We start from the raw sequence: 22,118 nt of genomic DNA on the forward strand, positions 1-22,118 counted from the left end.
TTTTAGCTCTGTGATCAGCTGACTTATCTTTGGATCTCTATAGTTTACTGATAAATATATGAGCGGGTGTAGGATAACAGAAATTGGGAGAATCCTAAGAGAAACATAAATTTTCTGGACTAAACAAAATGTACAAACAGCACCAAGAAACGGAACTCTAAACACTAGATACAGCCAAACAAACAAACAAAAAAACTGTTCTAAAAGGAGTTTGCAAAAATGATCATCTATTCTAAAAATTTACCCTACCATAATAACTAAAGAATAATTTGCTATAGAATTTGGCAAGTGAGATGGTGTCAAGTGCCAGGCTATGGTCCAATCTATGTGAAGGAATGAATGAATGATACAATTTACGAGAGAATAGCTATCTATAACTTGTTATGACATCATAGAAGGCTTGCAGGTAAGGCAAGAATCATGACAATTTTTAATCATTTATGTGCACTGAAAGGTAAACACATTTTTTCAGTCATGTTTTTTTGGAAGTTATAAGGTCTGGACTCCAGAAGTAACATTAATTCGGATAAAAAAGGCTGCACACACTCCAGGCAAATAGTACCATATAGGGCAAATTTCAGCTAGCGTTTTTCCATTTTTTTCTGAATCACCTAGGTAATGGCTGATTTCTGAATGCAAGACTCTTTGTTCTTGTTCCTTACTCCCTTCCGGGAGAAAGAGGGCTAGTCAAGTTGCTGATACTCAAGGAAAAATATTGTACCATGGTGCTCACAGGGTTACAGCTCCTAAATTCCCATGGCAGGGCTCTCCTTCATGATTAGTCTGTTTGGACTCTATCTTTATAGATTCTCTTGGGAGTCATCCTTTGAAGTCTGTCGTCTTCCCTGAAGCTGAAGTGATACGATGGGTCTAAATTATTCCATATTCCTCATAAAATCTAGCACAGTCCTGGGAACCTAGTCAGCATTCAATAAATTCGCATTGATTTATTTGCAGTTTCACAGCAAAAAATTTATTAAACACAACGCTTCTCCCTAGCACCACATGTACTCAAACAGAAGCTAAATATTAATCTGTCAAGGAGGTTATAAAAGAGATTTCTATTTTGGATGGGAACTTAACTAAGTGACTGCTAAATTTTCTTCCATTCTGAAATTATGTTTTGAATTTGTTTAAAAGAACCTTAGTCAACTGCTGCAGGACATTAGACTTCATGCATAAGAATAAACAGATATCGTAAACATGTCATCATTATTTAAGAACCACTAGATTTTAAATGACTTTAAAATACCTTGAAAGACTAAAGTATCCTGAAGATTTATTGAAAAATTCATTTGAAAACTGGTTGTTTAGAATGCAGAAACCCTTTTCCCACAAAACGACATGAAAGTAACTGGCTCTCAGGGCAGCTCTTAAGAGCCAATCTCTGGATGCTGAAGTCAAGTGCTAATACTGTTATAGAACTTAATCACCACTAATAATAAGGTTTTACTTTGGGCTGCTGACAATATACTTTTCTATCCAACATCAGTATGAATGGGCAATCGTCCAGCTAAAACAAACCTAGTTTTCACCATGGCACTTAATTAAAATTTTATTGTAAACAACCACATATGGCCAAAATATAACAAATTCTCAGTTCTGTAAAATGCTTCATTGATATTATTGAAACAATGCAGTCATTTGCTCAATGGAGTTGCCTCAGTTTCCTAGCCACAACATCATGATGTTTTTCTGTACACACATTTTGGCAGTAGTTCTCCTACATGTGAGGATATATAACAATAAATAAGTCAGGATATGTTGAACCCTTATTCGTTCAACATTGCAGTACATCCTCAAAGAAGTCTCGCTTTTTTTTTTTTTTTTTTTTTTAATTATCAAGTTTGTTGCTCAAACCTCAGGTCCCTGTCTCATTTCTTTCACTGGGTTTATGCTAAGTCTTCTAAGGATAAAGTCCCCAGCCTTCCCCTCTAGATCTGCATAAGGGCTACAGCACTACAAACAAAAGATCATTTATTAAAGGCTGCTTTTTTATACATTTTGGAGATAGATCTAATTTCTACTACCTCTTAATTAACCCACATAAAGCTTTCTCCCATCAGTGTATGGTGGTGAACTTTTAAACTGCATGTTCACATTACTGTTTTTATTATTAAGGCATTCAAATGAATTCATATAGCCACTGAAGCACATCAATGCATTCATTCAAAACATACTTCTACAATATATGCTAGGCTGAAGTCATACAGGTGGGTACAAAGATGAATCACACATAAATCCCACCTTTAAGCAACTTCAAGTATTGTAGGGGCAATGAGATCAGCTCTCAACCTTTTCTGCCATACTTTGTGACTAATTAATGAAGTGCCCACAAAGAGGTGATAGATTGCTTCAGGTGTTCATGTGGTTCTGGGTTCCAAGATATTGTAAGCTTATTATTATTATTATTTTGTTCTAACACCCAGAAGTCACATTTAAACCTGGAAAATTAAATCTAAGACATCTGACATTTGCAGGAACACAAGTGCTCCAGGGCACTAGATGGCGGAACTCTGTTTAGGTTAATGCTGATCTCAGGCCTTACAAAGTAGACCCAAGAAAGAATAAACCGAAAGGGGCTATTCTCCCTCTGTGCTTTCTTTGTTTCTGCTATAAAGGCCTCTTCTTTTCCCTCTGTCTGGAATGTTCCTCCTCCAGATATCCACATATCTCTCAGTTCCTTTAGTTCTGCTCAGCTGTCATCTTTTCAGAAAGGACTTCCTTGACCATCCTATTTAAAACAGGATCCTTGTCACTTTCTCTCTTTACACTGTTTTAATTTTTTCAAAGCACTTGTCATATCTGACATTGTATTTTTAAGTATTTATTTTGTGGCAGGTATTTTGTCGTTTTTATCACTGTCTAACCCGCTGCCTAGAACTATTATATGTAAAGAACATATGAACATGGTCTTTATAACACATGAAAATGATCCTCATAACCCACAAATTCTCTTTAAAGCTTCCCCTTCACAGGTATTTTCGTCTCTGGAAGAGCATCTGCAGTGATAGAAAACTCACTGCCTTACAAGACCTTCTCAGAAAAAATACTTGACTTCTTTAAAGTTTGGGGTTATATTGAGCACAAAATCTTCTTTCTAAAGTGTCTGCAATAGGTTCCATTTGGTCTTCTAGGTCATATGAAATAAGTATAAGTGGTTTAAACTTTCCACATGGCAGCCCAATGAGTATCTGCTGTCTCTTCTCATGTTCCCTTAGTCTTCTCAACTTTATGTTAAATTCAAGCAGGCTTCTTAGAAGGTTTCTTAGTTCATCTTCTCTAATAATCACAATCTCTTAAATAACGATGTACAACAGCCAGATATGAATATAATACAGTGCCTGCATAACTCAAGGTCTCAGGCCCCTTTCAAAGATGTCAGATGCTCACTTATGATTAGCACATGGCTATAATGTGTCATCTATGTTTCATTTATTCATCCCTTCAATCTACAAAACATTCTGTTGAGCATTTACACATGCCTGTTGCTGTTTTCAGTGCTGGGGTTACAGGAGTGAGCACAGCAGAGAAGGCCTGCTCCTATAGAGTTTATTTTCCTGAAAATTAGATGTAATTTTTCTAAACAGATTTTTGCTGTTTTAAACAAAGGGATGGTAATTTTAAGGCTAAGGATTTTCCCACTGGTGAAATCTGTAGTTGGAAAATTTCCTACTTGTGAAATACAATAGAAGTATTTGCCAAGAAATAGATTTAGAGGTTTACAATTGAAAAAAAAAAAAGGATGGATGGAGTATCTGAGTTATATTCTATAAAGGAAATTTGAAGAAATTATTTCATAACGTAGATAATTTTGTATGTGTATGTGAGGGGAGAGGAGAACTTCAGGACAAAAGGGTTGAGTTATTCATGTTCCTTAATGCATAGTATATTATCTTTGGTTCATGCAAAGCCTCACTCTGGTTTTTTTTTTCTTTTCATCTTTCCACAATGTTTTAATCAACAAGACAGTTGACTTTAACATACATGTGGTTACAGAGTAGATTCCTTCCTGAAGTCACTGTGATTTTAATTACTTATTTGTCTGTTTTCTTTTTTTAATTTCATCTGTTTACTTTTTTACAGTACCTCTCAATTTATTTTAAAGTAAAAAGCTTTTTCTTTCAGCCGTGCATTTATCATCACAATTGACTTTTTTTTTTCTTTTTTGTGAAAAACAGCATATATACAAAAAAGCAATAAATTTCAAAGCATACTACAACAATTAGTTGTAGAACAGATTTCAGAGTTTGGCATGGGTTAAAATTCCACAATTTTATGTTTTTACTTCTAGCTGTTCTAAGGTACTGGGGACTAAAAGAAATATCAATATAATGTTTCAGCAATCATCCTCATTTGTTAAATCCTACCTTCTCTGTTATAACTTCATCATCACTTTGATCTTTCTCCTATTCTTTAGGGGCTTTTGGGCTATGCCCCTTCTAACTTTTTCATGTTAGAAGGTGCTGTCGATAATATGAGATAAGAGGTTGGAACTAGTTGATGTTCTGAAGAGGCTGGCCCCTCTGCATTTCAGGACTTATTTGGTCCAGGGGCCTGTCTAGAGGTTGTAGGTTTCTGGAAAGTTACCCTAGTACATGGAACCTTTGCAGAATTTTATATAATGCCATAGGTGTTCTTTAGGATTGGTTGGAATGGTTTTAGTTGGGGTTTGGCAAGTTATGGTAGGTAGCAATGTCTAAGTGAAGCTTGTGTAAGAGTGACCTCCAGAGTAGGCTCTTGACTCTATTTGAACTCTCTCAGCCACTGATACCTTATTTTGATCCCATCTTGGTTTTTAAAAATGAATGAATGAACGAATTCCTTTTAATCTACTTATTCCCCACTATTCCTTTCCTTCATAAGTATTCATCATATAAATTTAGGTATAAATTTATTGTTTCTCAAAAAAAAGCAACTGGACTTTTATTAATATTGCTTTAAATTTATAAAATAATTTGTGGCAACACGACATCTTTGCAATATCAAGTGTATGTCAGCCAAAGTCATTCCATGTCTTCCCATTTATTCAAATTGTCTTAGATGCTATGTATTAGACATTTAAAAGTTTTCTATTTTAATAAAGGCAATTATAATAAAAAAAGCATAATAGAATGCAGGATTTTATAATGGAAGACATGGCGTAAGGGAAGAAGGGGCAGCATTCATTTATATTAAACAGAAGACTCCATGTATGACCTAGAAACTTACTAGTTTTCAAATTAAAAAGTAGTCTCAATGTTAGTGTATTTCTCATCATGGAACACCTATGCAGATTAGAGGATTCGGAATATCTCAGTATTATCAGTGGAAGGAGAAACAGAGGACTTCGATAGGAACAAAATGGGGTGGGAAAGAAGCAGAATGGATGTGTCTGCCTGATATGATCACAGGATTGACCAAGCTTTCCAGGCGAAGGATCCTGATCAGAAATACAAGATCACCTCTCTGCACATGATAGAAATCTATTTATTGCAGACTTTTAAACACAAGTTGTGAATGACTCGACACAGTGTCAACAACTTAAGCTAAATACATAATAAATCCCATTTGCTTCACAAGGAAAAAAGCCCAATACTCTGTCAGTGCTTGATGATTTGAGGGGAAAGATATATGATTAAACATTCAATAGGCAACAAGATCATCACTATCTATAATAGTGAGATAAAAGGAAATGTTCTGTATTTAATGGCTATATTGGACTGTGTCAAATGATCTTCAAAAACAGATTCATGCCCTGTGTTAAACCCACGAAGGGTGAGTTGAAAGGCACTCATATATTATTTTTGTGGCCAGGAATTCACTACATTAAATTGTCAAGGTGATAGATAACAAGAAGTAAAGTTTTCAGGAAGATCAAACCAGTTTGAAAAAACCATCGTAACAACTAGGTCCTAACTAAGACATATTTTTGTTACTAGATGTAACAGGGGGTTTGAAATAGTTTATCTATAGCATTCACCACCACCACCCCTAGGAGATGAGAAAAGCTGCTATTCAAAATTATTTTCACCATCCAAATGATTTTTGTTTCATATTCCCCAAAGATTCAAGTCTTTATAAAATTATCTACTGGGTTCATAGAAACTTTAAAAACATATCTTCAGTGAGGTCCTATGTTAACCCTACCTACTAGTGCTATCTGTTATTTCATCAGTATCATGAGTTTTGCCTTAAATTAATCTAAGTAAGAATTTTTGGGCCTCCATCTGTAAATTCAGAATTGGCAAAAGAAAAAGGATCTACTAGAAATACTGAATAACGGGGGCAGAGGCTGAGGCTGGTAGAAGCAAGAAGTTAGGACACATTATCAAAATGAACTGCTCTGAAATCACTGGTGATTTGTGATTAGATGCCACAAAGCATTTTCACCTGAAGGCCATTGGCCATGGAATGGACTTGATGGTTCTAAATCTGAGAAGCAATAGGCTACAAAAATCAAAGTGGGGATCAACTCTGACCAACAAGCTTAGGTGTTCCACACTCTTTCCCAGGGTGACCCTGATGACCACCCTGGGGATCCAGTTAAGTTTGCAGGGATTTTTTGAAGGTGGTCTCAAGTCTCTGAAACCATTCTTTTGCTTGTTCTTTTTTTGTTGTTGTTTTTCTCTTTCCTTAATTCAGAAAGCAGGAAATATCTTTCCTGTGCAACAATGACAAGGCAGGTCCCCAGGGGCTCCCAGGGGGCTTGCATCTCCCAGTTCCTGTTTCTGTTTTTTAACTACAAGTTCTATATTTGGTAAGAGCCTGCCTGTGGGCTGTTTTGGGTTTGTCATAATAAGATAACCCATAGTCACTGAGCAGAGATCTAAAGAAATCTTATTTTTCCAGGAAGCAACATGTTGACCTTTCAGCATTTGGTCTATGTTATTGAGTGTGCTGAGTTGCTGAATAGTGTTGTTTATAGCACAAAGTCGGGTGTTTACACTATGGGTCCTTGAGGGTGTATGACTTTACAGGAATAGGATTTGTACACTCTCTAGGTTTACAATGAGTTTATATTTGTTTCTTATGGGATTGATGTGACCTAAGTGGTGCTCTTTGTATATGCTCTTATCCCATGCTAGCCTCGAAAAAGCTACTTACTCAGAAATGAATAAATATTTGTCAGATGAGGTAGGACAAGAGTATTGATTCTAATTCTTTCACATCAGATCCAGAAAATATTAAATACCTCTTTAATACATAAAAGTCCCCTCTGCCCCCAGCATTTTCAAAGCTGTCTAGTGTTGAATCTATCTGAATACAGCCCTTTAGGAATATCTACTATTTGCCATGGAAGAGGTAATTTATAAAATGGTTACTGAAAAAGCTATTGGATTAATATTTTGTCACCAATGGATTTTCTTCTAATTCTACCTTAGATTTTGCTTTGTCATGCTTTCAAATCTAGGGGTTAATTAATTTATAAATAAGATTAGAAGGAAGGATTGCACTTTCAATTTACAAAGTGAACTATCAAGGCATGGAACTGTATTTTCACCCTTTTAATTATTACCTTGGACACGGGAAAGGAATTCAAACTTCACAGAATGCTTTGTTTATAAAGTTACCAGTCATAAAGCCCATTCCAGAGGATTATTATAGCAGAGTTTAAATAAGAGCTTAAAATTTTCCTTAGGGAACATTACTTTCATTTGTAATATGGTTTTACTTTCCTGAGTAATATATTTATTTCTTATTTCTTTTAATGCTTACTATAGCTTGGAAGTTCTTCCTTTTTTCTTTTTCTTATTATGCTGTATGGCGGTGGTCACATTTCATTTCTTTTCCATATGCGTTTCCCATTACTGCAGCACCATCTACTGAGGTTTTTGTTGTTGTTGTTGTTGGGGTGGGGGGGAGCGGGAAGTGCAGGGGCCAGGAATCAAATGCAGGTGTCCTGCATGGCAGGCAAAAATTCTACCACTGAATTACCCTTGCACCCCTATTATTCTTTATAGTATGTATATACTGAATAACCTTTTAAAAAATTTATAATTCAGAAAATTCATTCTTTTTCCATTTTCCATTTTCCCATTTAGTCATTTTGCCCTTGTTTTAACACTTAAAATCCTATTTTACAAACCAAAGTTTGACATATAATCTGTATAACTGTAATAGCTTCATTATATTTCATAGCAGTGCATACAGGACTGAAGGATACAGGATGGAGAACAAGCCCTAGACTGAATCCTGGCTGTGCCCTTCTTGACTTTGTAGCAAGTTACCTAACTTTCCATGCTTCAGAACTCTCATCTGATAAATTGCTAATCTACCTCTACAGAGTCATTCATGGAACTAAATAAAATTAAGCACCTACAGATTCAAGCACAGGTTTCCTTACTCGTCTTAACTTGGTGGAAGTGCTATTAGCCTTCTGGATAGGACAATTCTGTTGGGACTGTTCCACCCAATGCAGGATATTCAACATCCCCGGCTCTGCCCATTAAATGCCATCTGTGCCAATCAATGAGGGTCTTATAAAATGATTAAACTAAATCTTGCTTCTTTTGACTTTCTCCTTCCATTCTTTTTCTTAAAAAATATATATATTTTTTGTTGTGTATACACATTCTTTGATACTTAGCTCAATTATCACCTCCTTTCATCCCTAACCTCCAGTAGCTGAGATGATGACATAGTATTACTACTCTTGAAGTCTACCACTATTAAGGCACTTATGCACAGAATGGTATTGCTTATGAATTTCTACAACTTTTTAGACAGTTCGTGGTCGGAGGCAGGGCTGAACTGTATTTCTCTTTCAGCATCTAGCACCCAGCACAGTGCTTGATGTATCGCTGATGTTCAGAGATGTTTGTTGAGTTGAATGGCCCACCCTATTTGAATTCTGAGCTCCACAGCCTTCATATTCTGACACAATGTTCCTTTTGGGCCATCTTATTTCCTTTCAGAACATTGACCATCTCATACAACACTTCCTTGGACCCTTTCAACCGGTGTCAGTTTTCTTTCCAAAAGCTGTAAGGGAAAACACTATGTGCCAGGTTACCTATCCCAGGACAAGTTACTGGATGTGGGTGGTAATGTGGGTGTTGCAGGGCAGGGTGGTCAAGTGGGGAACACCACCAAAAGCCTCTGTATAGCTGAAAGACATGACTGGTATGTGCTCTAGAAGATGATTCTGACCAAGGTGTAGACATACATGTTAGTTGAGCTTGAATTCACTCCTGAACTCAATGTAGATACATCTCCTAAATGATGCTCCTTATAGATGTTTCATAGGTATACTATTTTGTTTTCATTCATTTTGTTCCAAGTTAACTACTAATATTTATAGATTTACTGCATGGTTTCTCTTCTTCATTAATCCTGCCATGGATATGTAAACAAGAGAAATAATTCCCTGTGCTTGCTGAGCAGATCCTGAGGCAGTGCCATGTGTTATGTCACAGTGATAAAGTAAGATAGATGTACAGTCTTCCCACTGATCTATGTCATCTCCGGTCTTTGTTTGCCAAGTCTGCTATGACAAATACCACAAACTACTTGGCTTAAATTATGGGAATTTATTGTCCCATGGTTTTGGAGGCTAGAAGTCCAACATCAAGTTATCATCAGGGTTTGCTTTTTCCCAGAATCTACAGTGTTCCAGCAATCCTCCACCACGTGGCCATCTCTCTGTCCTTGTGTCTGCTCCTTTGATTTCTTCTGAATTCTGGTTCTACTGACTGACTGCATCTGAATTTCCTTTGCTTATAAGAACACCAGTCATATGCATTCAGGCCCATTCAATTTGGCATCACTTAAGTAGGATCTTCGAAGATCCCATTCACAAATGAGTCCACATCTTAACTAATAGTATTTTCAAAGGTTCCATTTACAAATGGGTTAGCGCCCACAGGAATGTAGATCAAGACTTGAACATGTTTTCTTTTGGGGATCTGATTCAGTCCCCAACACTTCCTTCTATTATTTCCCAACTGTCCATTCTAAATCTTTGCCCTTCTTGAGGACCGACCAAACTCCATTACCTTCCCTGTTGCTACACCATGGTGCCTCCCTCACAACCATAAAGCATTAACTCCCATTATTCTGTTGCCCCACCCCCATCCCAAATAAAATGCATCTGTAGACATTATTCAAATTCTGGCATAAAATGCCACCCTCAAAATCCCCACCCAAATCAAGGGTAATTCTTCTATCTGGATTCTATATCCAGAAGACCATACAGCACTGTGGTGCTTTGGAGCTATTACCCTAGAAAAGCATGCTTTTAATTTTAATCTGTTCCTGTGGGTGTGAACCCTTGTAAATAGAACCTTCTGATGAGGTTACTTCAGTTAAGGTGTGGTCCAGTTGAATTAAGGTGAATCTTAATTGTATTACTCAAGGCCTTAAAGGGAAGGTCACAGAGAGAAAGTGAGAGATTACAGCCAGAAGCTGAAAGTCAATGGACCCGGAAGAGAAGGAAGAAGCCAGCAAAGGCTGCTATGTGCATTGCAATATGACAAAAAAGCTAAGGACCAAGGATTCCTGACAGCCAGCCCCAGAACGCCAGTCTTCCAGGAGCAAGCTTTGCTTTGATGAGGACTTGATCTTGGACTTCTCCTAGCTTCAAAACCATGAGCCTATAATTTCTGTTTCTTAAGCCAACCCATTGCACAGTATTTTCTTTAGCAATGAGGAAACTAAAACACTTGCCTTGAACTCTAGAGTTTTATATCCAATGCTAACTGATATCTCTTGATGTCTGATGTATATATCTCAAACTTAACAGGCTCAAAGACAAATGCCTTTTCAAGTGACTCAGGCCTAAAATTTTTAGGGTCATCCTTGATTTCTCTTTTTTCTCTCACACCTCACATTCAATCTTACAGCAAATCTTGATGATTTTTTCCTTCAAAATCACTAGTTTAAACCTGGTTCCAGATCTTCATCTCCTGTCTGTGTTACTGCACTAGCCTTCTAAATAATCCCCGATGTTTCCATCCTTGTGCCCCGCACTGCATTCTCAACACAATAGCTAGAATGATCATGTCAAAATAAATGTCCGATAAAGGCAACCCTCTGCTCAATACCCTCACAGTGAGTCCCATCTCACTCAACTCAGACCAAAGCCAAAACCTTTACAGAGGCCTACAAGGCACTTTGTGATCTGCATCTGTTGCCTCTTGGGGTTCATTCTTTACTACTCTTTTCCTTATTCACACAGCTCTAGCACACTGGCCAGGCTGGCCTTTCCTTCAATATGCCAGAGATACTTGGTCTTATAACACCACCAGCCCTATAACACCACCAGGGGCCTTTCTAGGTTCACCTTAACATTCAGACTTATAAGATTATGACAGACCTCACTTGGTACCAAAATCACCTAGAAAGATAGAGGATTGGCATGACAGTTTGTCATCAATGCTGGATCACATGTTCTTCACTGGGAAAATTCTCACAACTGTCCATGCAGCAGTCCACACTGCTGCTCAGGAATTAATCTCTTCCCCACATTCCTCTTCCCTGTATCATCTCAGGTGTAAGGAAAAGAGATCAAGTTCAGGCAGTAAGTTCAGGGCTTACTCTGGCTTTAAGGCCTTATGCCCGAAAGAAGCCACGATCCCTTGTAACTCAATGGATACATCTTCTGTGTGTCAAGGGACATGCCCAGTTGCAAGTGTCGCAACAATCACAGAAGTGCAATAGCATGACTTCCAATCTGGCACTGTCATTCTCCCAGCCCAGGTGCAGTTAACTAATCAGCAGTCATTTTATCATAAGCAATGTTGCCTAGTAATATAGCTTGCATACTACCTTTATCAGGTTTCTAGTGTCCAAAAACACTCTTTGCTCCTGCTGCCTTTGCCTGAAAGGCTCCTTTCCGGACATCTGCCTCCCTGAGTTTCCTGATCAAAAGCCACTTTGTCAGCAAAGTCTCTCCAGACACCCTATTTGATGATGGCGACCCCATCCCACCTGATGGCCTTCCAACCATCCTTGCATGCTTTACATATGTTTTCCCCATTGTTTGTATCTCTTTTAAACACATTATACAATTTACTAATTGGTTTTAGTTATTGTTTTACCCATATATTTAAGCTCCAAAAGATAGGATTTTGTTCTTTTTCGTTTCTCCTTTGTGGATAATTCCTGTTAGCAAGAACCATGCCTGCATACACAGGTTCTTCAATAAATATATGCTTTATTTATGAAGAAATCTGTACCCTTTCTTTCCTTCAAACTACTTTCTCACTGGCATCCTTTTTCATTTTCCTGGCAAACTTTGTACAGCCTATAGAACAGCAGTGATGTAGTAGGGATTAAGAATGAGGACTTTGGAGCCCAAGTGCCTGGGTTTGAATAATAGCTTTGCTGCTCATCTTGGGATCCTTCCTCAACCTCTCTGGGCCTCAGCTCTCTATTTGTAAATGTGGATGATAATAGTACCTACACCTTAGGGCTAACGTGAGATGAAATGATTTAGCATGCGTAAAGTCCATCCATACCATACCCCTTACCCTTCCTGCTCATTGTCCGCAACAGTGCCTGCCACATAGAAAATACTATGTATTAACTATTATTAAAAATTAACTTAAAACAGTCTTTATTTCCACTTTGTACCACTTTTACCTATTGTTCTCTCTCCCTCCCAGCTGACCTATCTGAAAGTCACAGTCCATGAGTTAGTTAAATCGCCATCGCAGAATATATCTTCCTTTGACTTCTAAGATGCACATCTCCCCTGGTTTCCACTTGTCCTTATGGCCGCACCTTCTCAGTCTACTTCAAAGGCTCCTTTCTTCCTCTATTCACTCTTTTTTTTAAATAAATACTTTTACTGTCAAACTTTAACAAACATACAAACATTCTATACATGGTGTACAATCAAGGGCTCATAATATCATCACATAGTTGTGTATTCATCACCATGATAATTTTTTGAACATTTGCATCTCTCCACAAAAGAAATAAAGAAGAAAAAACTCATCCGTACAATACCCCTTACCCTTCCTGCTCACTGACCACTAATATTTCAAGCTACTCAATTTAATCTTTGTTTCCTCTATTATTTATTTATTTTTAATCCATATTTTTTACTCATCTGTCCACACCCTAGAAAAAAGGAGCATCAGACACAAGGTTTTCAAAATCATACTGTCACACTGTAAAAGCTGCATTATTGTACAATCATTTTCAAGAAACATGGCTACTGGAACACAGCTCTACAGTTTCAGGTACTTCCCTCTAGCCACTTCAATATACCATAAACTAAAAAGGGGATATCTATTTAATGTGTAAGAATAACCTCCAGTCTATTCACTCTTTAGTGTTATTCTTTGTATCATCTCACTCTCTACACTCTCTCTGGGTGATTCCATGATAAGCCTGGCTTCAACTTTCATACTGTTGACACTCAATCTGTACCAGTCCTACTGACAGTTTCCCAAGATACCAAGTTCTTTCTCATATCTGTGACTTAGTGCTTTCTTTCCCCTCTTCCTAACACCTTCTTTAACCCCTAGTTCCCTCTACCTGACTAACTCTGGCTTGTTCTCCAAGTTTTAATTCAACTATCACCTTTTTCTTGTTCCCAAGTCAAGCAGAGTGCCCTTCTTATGGGTACCTCTATCAAAGTTAAATACAGCTTTTCTAATTGCTCATTTTTTTTTATCTCCACCAGAACAAGAACTACTTATAGTTGTTTTAAGTCCTCAACGCATGGCATCTGACACATAGCAAGTATGAAAAAAAAACCTGGATTCAATATACAAACATGTAGCATCAATATAGAAGAAAAAACAAGTTTGACTTGATTATGTTTACTTCAAACTTATATATTGGGTAAAATAATGATATCTCACCAAAATGCCAATTATTCCTGAATATTAGGGGCAAGTATTAGAACTAAAGGAAAGAAAAAAGTTCCATTTTGGCAATATAAATGGTACACTGGATATATATGCTACATTTCACTAGAGAGCCAACTCTGAAAGATAAGGGACCCCTTCGATGTTAGAGACATCAAACATTACTTGATTACAGTCAACTGCTCTTTGGGCTCATTGAAATCTTACAAGTACCATATTTACCTTATGAGCAAAGATCAGTAAATAAGTGTGTGTGCCCTCTGATGAGATCACAGATACCATAATTGAATAAAGCATAGCAACCAATATTTTTTACATGGTTAAATATCACACAGCCAGCTCCTTTAAGATGTTTCATTGACTTGTTTTCTCACTTTGGCCCCACTTAGCTGTGGGTCTGGACACCTACCTGTAAAGTACATCCAAAGACACCAATCATCAGCATGGCCACTGAGAGGTAATCGGTAAACACATCCCACCATGGCTTCAGTACCCGGAAGGCAGGCTGCTGCTCAGAGAACTGCCGGAATTCTGTCACGGGAATCATGTTTCTGAAAAAAGAGAGGTTACTAGTGAATTTATTTAAAAATTCAGCTTCATACCTGATATACTGTATTGATTCCAACATTTGAATGCTGCTTCTACCCATCAGAAGCAAGAGTTTGAATAAGTTAAGGTGCTACCACGGTGCACCAGTGTTTCAGTGAGTTGTTGAAAAAAACCACCATTTAATGACCCAAATGGAAAAGGCAGGTACTTTTATTAAACCACTGCCAAATAATTGGGTTCCTTCTATGCTCTTGTGGACCAGAGAGCCTTTGCTTGACCAGAGCAGTCACCAAGTCCTAATTATTTCCTGGACTCTCTCTTCCCCTAAACAGAACACAAGAATACCATCATAGAGAATCTACAAACAGCAAAGCCCATCTAGTAAGATATGTCTGATATTTATTTTTCACCTTGGGTTGTTGCTTTAAATTATTATTTTTTAAGTGCATTTCTGGTATTTGTTTCTGTTAATTAATTACTGGGTCCTACAGGTAAAGCATTTTGTTTGCTCCATGGAGAAGGCAGACAATTTTACCATGTGGTCCTTGTCCTTTAAGATCTCGCTGGTGGTGGGTTGGGAAGGCCTCTGTTTTCTCTTGCCTTTTTTTATGCTGTGCTTTTGTCTTGATTTATTTTCCCTATTTTCTGTTCACTTCATATTTCACTGTGAAGCCCAAACTTATCCTGATTTTCTTCTCTGAGTTCGACTATTTGCCCTGAAGACTCCTACTGCTATCTAAAATGAGTCAAGATAAATGAATAGAAGACACTTGAGGCTCTAGAGAAAGAGGAAAAAAGATAGATCCTTTACTTGGTCTACATTCTCCTTTCTTGCTTCTGATTCCCATTACCTTTACTGTGACTCAGAACTTAATCACCCTGATACTGTGAGAAGAAACAGTCTTTGTTTTATGGAGAAGAATAAGGGTGGCCACTGAGAGCTAAGAAAATTTCTTCCCCATCTACCTTCTTTGTACAATAATCGAGCTCTCTCTACCTGTACTTGCTATTTAGCATTAGTTAAAGCAACAGGGGAAAAGGCTAATAAAATTTATGGTTTATCTTCCCAAGCCTTATTTGTTCCTAGGATCTTCCCTTCCCTAATGCTGAATTAAAGACTACACAATAAATGCCCCAGGCAAGAACAAAGCTTCTTCTTTGAATTCATTGGTACTTATAGCTTTGGAAAGTATTATAACATCCATTCTGTCTTGCTGTTTTATGTATCTTTTTTTTTTTTTTTTTAAGTGTTTTATCTTGGGCAGGCAAACTGTCTCAGTGACAGAGTTCTTACATGCCATGCCGGAGACCTGGGTTTGGTTCCCAGTGCCTGCACATTAAAAAAAAAAAGTATTTTATCTTTCTTTTGGATTTGTTCTATAGCACAGTGTTGAAATTTTCAACTACCTGTTGATGACTTCCCACTTCTTAGCTTACTCTGACATCTGTGCATATTTGATAAAATTATCTCATTTTACTGAAACACTTCATTCATGACCCAATTCCGTTACCAGCACTAGGCTGCAAGCTTCTCAAAGGTAGAACCTCTATGATATTCATGCGTGTCCTCAAAACCTAGGACTGTGCCTGACATACTGAGGCAAGACCCAAAAGCTAACTAAACTACTTTGCATATTTCTAGCATCACTAAAATTTCAGTCTAGTTCAAAGTTTGATTTTCCTGACACTTAATGGCCTCCTTTCTTCTCAATGAATCATTAGAATCTCAATGCCCAAGGATTTTCTAGTCAGAGTTTTTTAGTGGCTGTCACAGGTAGGCACTAACTCATCTTAACTTCCTAGGTCTGGTTCAGAGAGTACGTCTGATTCTACTTTGCATCTGTATCGCTTACCACATGGCTGGCAAAGAAGACCTTGAACAATTGTCCAATGAAGAGATGAATGAGTGAATTTAGATGCCCATTCAAGGAGCAGTTCTCACTCAAGTCAGCTTTGAGGTGACCACAGTCAGTTGCAACGATAGTGATAATAAGCACACTGCCCATGCTGCAGTCTACACATTGTTCTTTGCTAAGTGTGGGAAAAATGCCTTTTTGACAAATCCCTGTACATGTGGGTCACAATAGGGCTTATTCCTTTAAGCAAGTGACAATTTCAGGAATAAAATACACCAATGTAGAGTACGGTTCTCAAATATCCCTGGACCCCTTCACACTCTAAAATTAATGAAGATGACCCCAAAGAGCATTTGATTATGTGGGTTACACCTATCAATATTTACCAAAATGGAAATTACTACCAAGGAATTAAAAATTTATATTAATTCATGCCAATATATGTACATACACATGTCCTACATATAAGTGTATGTATACAGGTGTACAATACACACACAATTGTATGATACATACACAAACACACACACACATACACAGTTTTTGTTTTAACAAATTACAAGGCTCCAAAAGTCCACATGCAGCACAGCATTACACCTTAATATTTCTGATGCAAAATTAAAACAAAACAAGGAGTAAGAACTTGAAGTTTAAAACTATAAAATTAAAGAAAGGGTGGAAATTTTTGCATATGTATTAAAAAATTTATTTGTATTCTTTCATAAATTTCAGAATCTCTGAAATTGTCATTTTTGACATGGACATTTCAGTTATGTACTTCAATGATAACTATATTTCTTTTTCATGATCATTATAGTTTCCAAGCAATTTGTGACAATTTCAAGAGTCATCATCTCAAACTGAAACAGCCATTTCTAATGAGCTTGGGCTGAAATAGTTTTTCCTTTTAAGATCATTCAGCATAATTTTTCTTTCATGAATTTTCCCATTTCAGAAATGCAAATGATCATATTTCTTCCAACCCTGATTTCCAACTTCTTATGTAAGATTTTAGTATATCAAATTAATTGTTTATTTGGAAAAGTGGCATTTCAAATTGAATTGAGAGATTCTGATATCCTAATTCAAATAACACTTTTACATTAAATATTATATTCTCTGCCTCTGTATCCTTTTGCAGAAACCCATAAACCTTTCTTTTATTAAAACACTTATCCACAAAAAATCATTTTAATGGTGTCATTTCCCAAAAAACTTTAACTCTCAAGAAAATATATAATACTTTACTAACAATTATTTGTAAATTTATGCATAAGCCCACAGTTTCTTATTTCTTTCATTTATATGACCCTTCCTGAATAAATTAATCCACACCCCTCTCCAGAAGAATTTTAGTACCTTCTTGTCTAGAATTTATTACATGTAATGAATTCTACTGCATTTATTAACTCATGACTAAGTTTATCAAACATTCTACTTTGATTCCCTCCTAACACCATACACTAGCATTGTTCTCTTATTCTTATCAGGTGGTTACAGCTAACATTTATTTTGTTCAACGTTTTCTGATAGTGGGTAAGTGCCATCACCTTTAGGAATCATATATGATCACAATCATATATGGTTCAAAGAAACAAAGACCAATTCCAAGTGATAACAGGTATCGTATCAACTAACTGGTCAATGGCCCCTTACAAAAATGACGATAATAATTCCTGAACACATGAACTATTTGTTCTCCAGAAAAGAAATCCATATATATTGTTCATCTATGTTGCTAAATTCAATGGCTAAATCTCATCGACATCTTATTGGCTCTATCAGCAGCATCTGACATAATTTATCACTCCTCATGTGGCTTTCAGCACACCACAGACTTTTGGTTCGTCTCCTTCATTAACTGCTCCTTCTTCAGCTCCTCTGTGTTTCCTCCTCTTCAACCTGAGTCTTACTTTGGAATGTCTGAGGACTGAGTCTTTAGTCTTCTTCGGTCTATTATTTATTCTTCTGGTGATTGCACCTAGTTTCATTGCTTTAAACACTTTACAAATTCATTATCTTCATCTATATTCAAAACTACAACTGCCTACATGACATTTCCACTTGGATGTCCACTGGACATGTCAAACTAGGTATGTTCCAAACCAACTGCTGTCCAACCTTCCTAACCCTCACCCCACAGCAAAGTCCTATCACACACGGAGCTTTCCCATCTCAGTAGATGGCAATTCCAACTTTCCAGTTGCTGAGGCTAAAAGTCTTGGCGTCAACGTGACACAGTTTCTTACATTTTACATTCAATCTCTCAAAAATTATTTACTATATTTCTTAATGTGTTGTCTTTCTCTTGCAAAAAGAATGTAAGCTTCATGAAGGAAAGGACTTCCTTTTCAGATCTTCAGTGTTTAGAAAAAATACTAGGCATACTATAGGCACTCAGTTTTTGCTGAATAAATTAGTGAATATGTAGTAATTTTAATGTAGAAAGGGAGTTCAATTCCCTTTAGTTGCAGAAATAATAATTGTAAAAACAATGTGTCACAGTGTGTTTGAGTATGTCATAGGAAGCCGATGACACCTTCCAGGGCAAGGACATTAGCACAGCTGAGTCCAGTATGGAGAAGGAGGGCAGAAGAGGAAGAGCACAGAAATACTATGATTTTTAAGATTATGGTTTCTCTTTCTCAGTAGTAATGGAAATCTCCATAATATCTAAGTAAAGTCACCAAGATATGCTCAAAGCATCAACTGAAAAGCAGTTTTTCCTCTAGCCATTCAAAGATGGAAACAAACAGTAGAAAAAGCAAAATGTTCTCAACTATATAGAAATGGTATCATTTGCCACTGGGAGAGCATGTCTAGATTGAGTTTTACCCTGTAGTTGTGGTACATGTGACAAAATATTCCTAGAAAACCTGCTGAAGAAGAACATACTTACTACATGGTTCTATTGAAATAAATTTAATTAAAAGAGAAAATCATAAATGGATTTAAAATTTTTAGAACTGAAAGGGACCTCAGAGATTATCCAGTCACCTCATTCTACAGGTGAAAAGCTTGAGCCAAGAGAGATGAGGTGACTTGCCCAAGGAACACAGCTAGTGGCAAGACATGACTTTTAACCAAATCTTTTCCCTTATCCTAGTGATGTTTACTAATACAGCATGATGATTAGAACTTTTAAGAATTATCTCAGGCTATGCACTTCTCCCAAAAAACAAACAAACAAAAATTCAACAATATGGTGCTGCAATAACAGGATACTCACATGGAGAAAGAATGAAATGTGACCCTGCCATACAAAAAAATAAAAAGAACTTTTATGAATTAAAAATATGCTAAGAAGCAAATCATTAGAAAGGGAGGTTGAGTGTAGGAGAAATTCCATTTAATGTTCCTTGTTTGACAATATAAAATAAAAAAATAAATTATTATTAATACATTTAAACTATTCTTAAGCTATAAGGCCTTTATAGCATCATAAAATGAGAGAAATTTTGACTCAGAAGGAGCTATAAGAGACAAGTTCTTGCAACTCAATGGACACTTTTGGATTTTATTCTCGTTAGATATTTCCTTAGATAGTTCGATCACTGGACCAATTGTATAGTTTCAGATTTCTTTAAGTTGAGCTTAAAATGTTTTTCTAAGGATGGTGATGGTGGGGAGCAAAAATTACCCCTACCTAGCAATTTTAGTTCTATCTTAACCAATGCAAAAGTAGTCTTAGTATACCCATCGTATATTTAGAGAAAAATCCCTAAATCATCTTTATTTCAATCATATATCTCTAGGTCTCTGCTTTACAAGACAGTTTGAAAGTTATCTTTATCATAGTCGTAGGCCTTTGAATCCACTAAAAATTTGTTTCATATTATGATCAGTGGTTGATTTCTTTCTCATGTAACCAAGGATCACTTTCATTCATTGAAGCACTTGCTCCAAAATAACTATGAGAATGTGTTATAGGTCAGGCACCAGGGGACCAAACAGCCTGGGTACCTGCTGTGGCCCACATGCACATTCATGAAAGAATGTTCACTAGGGAAATTCCTATAAAGGTATAAATTACAACTGCCCACTTTTGTAAATGTGGTTGACTACTATTCCCTGGGCCAATGGCACATTTAAAGAGGTTGTTATTTTTATTTCACTGAGGAGAAAGATTCTATCATATCTATGGAATGAAAATAGCACAATGCCTTAGAATAGGCTCTCAATACCTATTGTTAAATTGAAGCATAGTTAAACATACACTCACTCACACACAGAGATACACAACCAAATCCAGCATTTTGTAGCAATAACCAATCTGTTCTATTTTGCTATTACCTTCTGTTTTTATAAAGCTTGATATCACAATAAATGAGAGTGACTATGACCATCTAGCTCCACATAGTAAATAATGACTAAACCAAGGAGAATGGTTGAGAAGAGGACAGGAATCAGGAATAATTTATAATTTCAAAGTTGAGGGCCATTGACATTTCAATGTACAATGTTCTGTTACTAGTGCTAAAGAGGCTGCGTTGATCAATACTGTCTTCTTAGCTCTCAGCTTGTACCCAAGGAAATGCCCAAATTTTTAACTCTCTCATTAGAACATTACCTTATCAAAAAACAAGTGATAGAGAGAACAAGCACAAAAGTCTTGTTAACAATTACATTTCTAACTCTTGGTGAGATCTTAATAGAAAGCTTTTGTTTCTTGGTGATTTCTGTCAAAAAGCCTCCACTACTTCTATATGACACTTTAATAATTATTTAAGCCTATTCTGTTCATTTGATGTAAATTTAAATTCAAATATCCTTTTTGAAATGAGGCTAAACTGTGATATAATGGTCTTAAAAGCTGAACATAAAAGATTATGGTAGACTGTTACTCATTCCCTTGGTCATCTCTGATATTCTAAATACACCTAAGGGTTCTCTGAGAACTAATTATAGCTCTCTGAATCCTACTAGTCTTCTGGTTACCTCTTCGTTCCATTTTGTTTTTACCTCCTTTAAAACAGGAACAGTCTTCCAGGAGGCCGAGCGTACACATGCTTCCCAACTCCAATGGGATTCTGAACTCTGGGAAAAATCGTGCATTTTTCAAACCGTGGATATCATTTAAATGTGATTTAGACAAGATTTCAGTTCATCTTATCAGTCTCAATAGCCAAAAGTGAGGTCAAGGCTTCCATTGAGGACATCTGTGATGACTGGTTTGCAGAGTATGTATCTCTTCCATCAGTGGGTAAAAAGAGATTGAGTTTTACCTCTAATCCAATTTTATCCCTGACAGCAAAGAGAGTATAATAATTCTAAGCAACAGACACCCCATGAACATGTAGCACAGGTCAGAAAATCCCAATAAAACATGCTGACTGTCCATCTGAAGGCAACTTTCTTTCTGACAAAGGATAGCAAGGAGAGGAAAGTGGAATAGAAGACTCCAGTCCTCCAGAACACTAAAATAAAGTTCCTTTTCATTTTTAATTTCTAAAATTTGAAGTAATCTGAAAGGCAGGGGCCATCTTTTATTTCCTATCCCTATCTCTAGGGCCTAAATACTCACTTTACGGCTCATTGGGTTGTACAGCTCATTTCCTAATGATTCTATGGGGCAAAAGTTGTCTTTTCTGTTCCTACAGAGTTTGGCTTATTGTCCAAATACCTTTTCACACATAAGGTAGTTTGGAACTTATAAAATCACACAAAAGTGTGACAGGGAGAATAAAACAATTTTTTAACAAAAAATTATCTCAGTGCTTTTTTTTTTAAAAAAAAGAAGGGGTAAAATTTTAAATTTTCCATCTATGTTCAATAAAACAACAACTATAAAACAAAGCAATCCTAGTCAAGAAACATAAGTGATGTTTTATGAGAGGTTGAAAGACAAATGGACCTACCGTATGAACATTTTTATTTTCATTTGTATTAAATAACTCCTAATCTTCATAGG

The 22,118-nt window shown here is 36.6% G+C and overlaps 1 protein-coding gene across 3 annotated transcripts in view; it reads right to left on the bottom strand.

Annotated features, from left to right (window-relative positions):
• The window catches only part of LRRC8C (leucine rich repeat containing 8 VRAC subunit C), a 101,879-nt gene that overhangs the window by 23,653 nt on the left and 56,108 nt on the right, over positions 1-22,118 (bottom strand). For all 3 annotated transcript variants that reach the window (XM_077120339.1, XM_077120340.1, XM_077120342.1), the window contains one exon: positions 14,212-14,353. In XM_077120339.1, coding sequence (XP_076976454.1) covers positions 14,212-14,349 — 138 coding nt within the window. In that variant the 5' untranslated portion in view covers positions 14,350-14,353. The remainder of the gene's footprint in view (positions 1-14,211; positions 14,354-22,118) is intronic.

The sequence above is a fragment of the Tamandua tetradactyla genome, chromosome 11 (assembly GCF_023851605.1).
Source record: "Tamandua tetradactyla isolate mTamTet1 chromosome 11, mTamTet1.pri, whole genome shotgun sequence".
NCBI classification, from domain to species: Eukaryota; Metazoa; Chordata; class Mammalia; order Pilosa; family Myrmecophagidae; genus Tamandua; species Tamandua tetradactyla.